This window comes from Triticum aestivum, chromosome 7B, assembly GCF_018294505.1.
Source record: "Triticum aestivum cultivar Chinese Spring chromosome 7B, IWGSC CS RefSeq v2.1, whole genome shotgun sequence".
Classification (NCBI taxonomy): Eukaryota; Viridiplantae; Streptophyta; class Magnoliopsida; order Poales; family Poaceae; genus Triticum; species Triticum aestivum.
Window position 1 is genome coordinate 436,907,043 of NC_057813.1, and position 6,401 is coordinate 436,913,443.

At 44.5% G+C, this 6,401-nt stretch overlaps 1 protein-coding gene across 1 annotated transcript; it reads left to right on the plus strand.

The window, feature by feature from the left end:
- Positions 1-3,654: 3,654 nt before the first annotated feature.
- LOC123157306 (high mobility group B protein 7) lies at positions 3,655-5,028 on the plus strand. The gene is made up of 6 exons (XM_044575562.1): positions 3,655-3,815; positions 3,898-3,980; positions 4,070-4,229; positions 4,328-4,385; positions 4,480-4,593; positions 4,706-5,028. Exons 1-6 carry the CDS (start codon positions 3,724-3,726, stop codon positions 4,844-4,846), a joined length of 648 nt encoding a protein of 215 aa, XP_044431497.1. The 5' UTR covers positions 3,655-3,723; the 3' UTR covers positions 4,847-5,028.
- The last annotated feature ends 1,373 nt before the right edge of the window (positions 5,029-6,401 follow it).

The following is a 6,401-nucleotide window of genomic DNA, read 5'->3' on the forward strand; positions in this document are numbered from 1 at the left end:
AGTACAAACTCTTTGTTAGATCAATCGAAAATAATAGCTTGGTGTTATTTTAGTACGAACTCTAGGATAGATTGATCGGAAAGAATAACTTTGAGGTGGTTTCGTACCCTATAAATAATTTCTTCTAATATTCTCCGCTAGATAGGAACTTTAGAGTGATTCTTCATCGCACGTTGAGGGATGATTATATGATCCAATTATATTAGCATTGTTGAGAGATTGCACTAGCGAAAGTACGGACCCTAGCCCTCATTTTCAAGCATTACAATACCGTTTGTACTCTGTTTTATCAATTGTTACCTTGCTGTTTTTTATTGCTCATATTACAAAAATCAATATCTACTATCATCACTACACTTGTATCACCATCTATTCGCCGAACTAGTGCATCTATACAATTTACTATTGTATTTGGTGTGTTGGGGACACAAGAGACTCTTTGTTATTTGGTTGAGGGTTGTTTGAGAGAGACCATTTTCATCCTACGCCTCCACAGATTGATAACCTTAGGTCATCCACTTGAGGAAAAATTGCTACTGTCTTACAAAACTCTGCGCTTGGAGGCCAACATGAGTCTACAAGAATAAATTTGCATAGTAGACATCAGTGGCGACTACACCTCCTTGATCAGGAAACATCTTGCTGGGATGGCCGGTTCGGCAGGGCAGAAATGCATAGACTGCCGGACTGATGTTCTTTTGGATTCGGACATGTAAAAACTAAGCATATTTGCTTCATTTTGGTTGTGATCGGGGATGCGATCTGGCGCGAGTGTGATCCGGCTTGTTGTGTGGATGAGAATAAATTTGAATTTGAATTTGTTGGATGACAGAATGCGGCTACGGTTGGATGGCTACCTCCCGCATCCATGTCCGCGGACTGATCCGCTTGTCCGCGGACGGATGCGAAAGATTTTTTGCGGGTTGCCGTTGGAGATGCCCTAAGCTTCGTAGACTAGAGCCTTCCTAGATTTGGAGCTGCGTTGGGGCAGTGGGGTCGCTGGCCCCCACCCAAGGGTGTGTGTGGTTGGTTTAGTTTCTTGTTTGCTTTTTTCCTTTTATTAATTTTCTTTTTCTTCTCTTTCCTATTTTAATTTTCTTTTTTCACATTATAATTCATGAACATTTATGATTTTTTTGAATATTTTTTAGAATCCCCAAATATTTTTAAAAACTCATGAACCTTGTTTAAATTCATGATTTTTTTCAAGTTTATGAATATTTTAAAAGTTCGTGAACATTTTAAGTTTGAGAACTTTATTTTAGATTTTTGAATATATTTTTAAATCCATAAATTAATTTTAAATCCCCCAATTTTTTTATAAAGTTCATGGTTTTAGTTTTCAACATTTAGATTTTAAAAATTCGTGAACATGTTTTGTAAGACTAGATAATTGCCCGTGCGTTGCAACAGGAGTGTAAAAATTTATTAAATTAACCCGTGATTGCACGTCTATTATTACATTGGTGCGCTAAAATCTTAGCAAGTTTTTGCATGCAATTGCCATGATTTATCTACCATCTTATTGTTAAGTGCTTATTTGGTAATAATTTATTGACTTCCAAAGAAAAAAAATATTTATGAGAAAGATCAGAGATGGAAAGAAAAAAGTCATCTTACTGTTAAACACTTATTTGGTTAGAATTTATTGACTTTGAAAGAATATTATTATTTGAGAGAAAAATCAGAGATGGGAGAAAAAATCAAACGGGAGAAGGAAAGGGGAACCATATATAAAGAGGTTGGACGAAGAAGAGGGTGAAACGGAAACCTTACGTTCTCTGTAAGTAGTAGAGATAAATGGTGCGAGCAGGAAACATGTTAAACAGGCGAGTGGAGTAGGGAGGCGAGTTGAGCGAGCGAGAGGTTTGTGGGCCTGGTCATGTAAAGTTATGGCAACAATTCCACGTTTTCATCGTGGAATATGAGCCCCCAAGGGACTCATACACCGATCACCAGCTCACACAGTGAGGCCAAAATGTGTAAGGGCACCACATCCATCCACTGAACAACTCCACTATCCTCTCGAAATAAATATCGTCTTTAGTAGCGCCCAACCTGATATACTGGTGAAAACACGACCTCAAAACCAAGCAAACGCAGATAAAACCAAAATGAAACAACCAACTAAAACGACTCGATTCCATGAGTGAAGAACGGCGCGGCGAAGCGCACGTTAGCCTTTAGTGAAAGGCAAATTTTTAGATCAAATGGATAAGTTTATATAATACTTCCTTCACAAGGCTTCAAATTAGGGGAATTCTTGAGATGGAACCTACACTCAAAAGTTGAACTTGGCGGCCTCATGTTTTCATGGATCTTGAGCTTGTAATAGATATATTAAGCTACACAAATTATATGGTAGTTCCTTTGGAAAAGGGCCAAAAAATGGAAGATTGAATTTGTGAAGGAAACATGGGGTTAAATTGATCCAATATTGATACTAGACGTGAATATACGTGCAATGACCATCTCCAAATATTTTCATAATATTTGGAGATCTATAAGCATTTTTGAGGATTTAATTCCTTCATATGGCAGTAAAAGAAAATATTTTTAGATGGAAAATATTGCACTAGACATACAATACTTTTTGCATATCTAGAGCTTTGTAGGGTTATGAAAGTCACAGGGAATTTCAGTAGACTTTGCCATCTAAAGTAAATTGAGGTTCCTTTGTATTGGCTTAATTCCTCAATAGTTGGAAATAGGGTTTGAGAGGCAAGAATCAATATGGAGAATATTTTTGGTGGCAAGGATCTTGTGAAGAATATCTAAGTGGGATAGGAGAAGGATTGCCACTGAGTAGCAACATCTAACAAAGATAAGTCCAATGACCACTGAAAGAAAAAGACGAGAGCCAAATCCAGTGAAAATGATAATGATAAAGGAGCAAAAATCAGGGCATTCCAATATAGGGAGGCCTGAAAATGACGACCACTAGCACTACGAGCGGCGACCCCATGTTATGCGAATGGCATCGAGCGGTGCTGGAAGCTGGAGCGGCCATGCACGAGTCAAGGGGGACAGAGCACTGGTGCTAGGGATCGGCGACAATGATCACAAGTGTTGCGATGGCAACCGAGCGACACTGTGTGCATGATGACTACACGAGGTGCGAATGGCGAATGGCGATGAGCGACACTGGCAGCCTGATCGAACGGCTCGGCAGGTGACCGATCGTTGGCCGGCATCGGTCGACCAACAGATGGTAGTGTCCAAACCGAAACGGAATCCAATTTTCATGTCTAGCGAGTAGCATCGCACCCCATCAACCAATCACGCCTGCTGCCGAAACAGGCGCCACTGCCTGGGCGGCTGCTGCCGAAACCAAACCCAAACTCGAGTGCAGCGGCGGGAACGAGCGAACCGTGTCTCGACCGTCCACTCCCGCACCCGCAGCCATCCACGGACGAGATCGCCTGCCGCCTGGCCTTCCCGCCAACCATTCCAGCCAAATTCCCCGTATCCCCCCGCCGCCGCGCCGCGGGACCAAAAATCCCAAATTGTTTCGTTCCCCCCTCCTCCCTCCTCCTTCGCGCCTCGCCCTGCCCCGCCCCACCCCGCCCGCCGCGCTGCCACTGCTATTTATTTCCCCCAAATCGCCATTGCCCACAGCAGCAAGGAATCAAGATCCAATCACCTCCCCTCCACTCCCCCCCCCCCCCCCCCCCCCCCCCCCCCCCCCCGGCAAGAGAGATCCAGCCAGATCCGTCCAGTTCCATGGCGACCGCCGGCAACGCCCCCCGCTCCCGCAAGCGCGTCGAGGCCACCGTCCTCAAGCGCGCGCGCGACGGAAGCGCCTTCACCCGCTGGTAACTTCCGTTCCCCGCTCCCTTATCCTGCTCCGCTGCTTCTTCGATGAGTGACTGACCGAACGACTGGTTTTGGTTTCAGCGAGGCGTGCAACAAGGACGTAGCCATCGTCCTCATCGACCTCCACAGCTGCAGCCTCGACTCCAAGATACGCCTCAGCCTCGGTGCGTTTCAGCTCCTCCCGTCTTCAACACATCTAGGCCGCGTCTGCCTACGGCCGCGCTGACCCCGCTACTTCCGTTTTTGTTTTCAGAGTCGCAGGTGGTGGAGAAGTCCGTCGAGATCCAGGAGAAGAAGAGGAAGGCGCCCTCAGCTGCCGCCGGAGGCAAGGGGAGGAAGAAGAGCAAGGCGGACGGAGATGGTGCCAAGAAGCCAAAGGCAAAGCGCCCACCGACTGCCTTCTTCCTCTTCATGTAATCCCCCCTTCATTTCTCCTTGTCGTGCCATGTCAATTGGTCCGAAATCTTTGTTGTTTGTGACCTGACAAGATTCGATTCGATTTGCGTCGCAGGAAGGACTTCAGGGTGGAGTTCAAGGCCTCCCACCCGGAAGAGAAGGGTGTTGCCGCCGTACGTCCTTTTCATCCCCACGTTCTTATTGGTTTGTTTGTGTGCTGTGTTGTGGCTCTGACTCTCCGTGCGTGTGTCTGGTGGTGAAATGCAGGTTGGCAAAGCAGCAGGGGAGAAGTGGAAATCCATGACTGAAGAGGAGAAGAAGCCCTACAATGACCAGGCCAAGGAGCTCAAGGCCCAGTTTGCCAATGGCGAGGGCAGCGCGGTAATTCCCTGGGTTCCATACCAGATCAATCAATCTATTCTTGTGAATTGCTCTGACATTGCTATTGGTGAGTCTTGGCTTGACTGTTCGTTTGTGTCTGATGTTGATGCAGGAGAACAATGTGGGAGATGAGAAGGCAGACGTGGATGCAGAAGAGGTGGAGGATGCGGAGCAGGAGGTGGATAAGCCAGAAGACGCCCCAGAGGAGGAGGAAGAGGAAGAGGAGAAGAACGAGCTGGATGATGACATCTAGACGGGACTGAAGAAGGGTGCTCGTTTCTGTTTTGTAAATGGCAGGCGTTCTATCTGTCCTGGACAACCTGAATCTTGGCCTAAACTCTAGTAGCAGCAGTAGTGAATGTTGTGGCTGGTTGCAGTCTGTTTATCATTGTTATGGAATGGAAGGAAAGCAGGGTTGATGTGGTGGTCGATGAATGATTGAATTTTTCTGTCACTGCATTGCATTTGCAATATATGTGAAACTAGGATTTTGTTAATATCTTGAACAATAGAATCTGTTCCAATACTAGGATATTGACGTTGCTCTACACAAAATAAGATGGATCAAGAATGGTAGTTGCCCATCATTACTGAAATAATAATACAACCTTATGCCAGGTAGTGCCTAGGCTGTTTCGGCTGAAAATTTCAGTGTTGTGAGTGGCCTTGATAGTATATTGTGCTACAAGTTGCAACAATTGTCCTGGCCTAATCTAAGCCTCAAGATAACCAAGCAGTATCAGTAAATGTTTACTCTACAGCTACTTAGTCGACCTGTGTTGAGAAGGCCAGACTGAACTTTATTATTTAGAACCTACAGTAGTAGATTTGCTGTGATGTTGGGGCTTTCAGTTTTACTCGGACTTGAGGAAATTTGGGAATTGCCTTCAGTTCACTAGCAGCTTAATTATAGGATCCAGTCATCAGCTGGCAGTCTGGCCGCACCTGCAGCATCTCTAGCCCTTCCCCAAAATCCTTTGATCACTAAAAATTCTTCTTTTTGAGGAATCGGAACCGTCTGATACAAGTTAATGATGTAGGCAATAAGCAATTGCCCCAGCCAAAACAAAAAGAAAGAAGATCAATCTTAATCCGGCTCAGGTGGAGGTTCATTCTCACAATCTGAAGTCCATTGCATTGTGAGATGGAAAATGCTGTCTCCATCCATATGCGAGGACCCGAAAACTCTGCAGTTGCGCTCCTTCCAAAGGTTCCAACAGGTGTATATGGCATAAGGACTCGGCCTGATCAGCAGAGGCGCACAGCTCGTTGGAGTTCAGCCATTGGGCCGAAGAAATAATATTTGAGGAGCAGATGCAAGGTTTTCCCCCCTTCCTGATCACAGAGGACACATAGATCATCGTGTAGCTGTCCTCTTTTGGTCAGGTTGTCATCAGTGAGAATTCTCCCGGGCAAGCATAACCAAGCGAAGAAACTGCACTTCCGGTTTTTTAAGCTCGGGCTTCTAGACATCCCTTATACTTACCCTTCGATATCGCTTTGAGATTCGCGCTGCACAACTAACTTAATACATAAATTTTCTCTTTATTCTTTCTTCCAAATAGAACAACATATGAACTTCAAACTTTGCAAGACACCAAAACATTCTAACTAGAATGTCGGAAAAAACTTTCAGAAATTTTTGTCCAACAAAAATATACGAAATGAGATTTTTCTGATTAATTTTTTTTGTCATTTTTAGTATTTATGATGCACGAAAAAATTCAAAAGTTTCCCCCACATTTCTAGTTAGAATGTCTTGCTGTGCTACAAAGTTTGAAGTTCATATGTTATTTTATATGGGAGAA

What these genes read in the sequence shown, in the direction of transcription:
- LOC123157306 (XM_044575562.1), top strand. Translation starts at nt 3,724, where the DNA reads ATGGCGACCGCCGGCAACGCCCCCCGCTCCCGCAAGCGCGTCGAGGCC. An exon ending in ACTGCCTTCTTCCTCTTCAT is followed by an intron (nt 4,230 to 4,327) that starts GTAATCCCCCCT and finishes TTTGCGTCGCAG; the next exon opens with GAAGGACTTCAGGGTGGAGT. An exon ending in AAGAGAAGGGTGTTGCCGCC is followed by an intron (nt 4,386 to 4,479) that starts GTACGTCCTTTT and finishes GGTGAAATGCAG; the next exon opens with GTTGGCAAAGCAGCAGGGGA.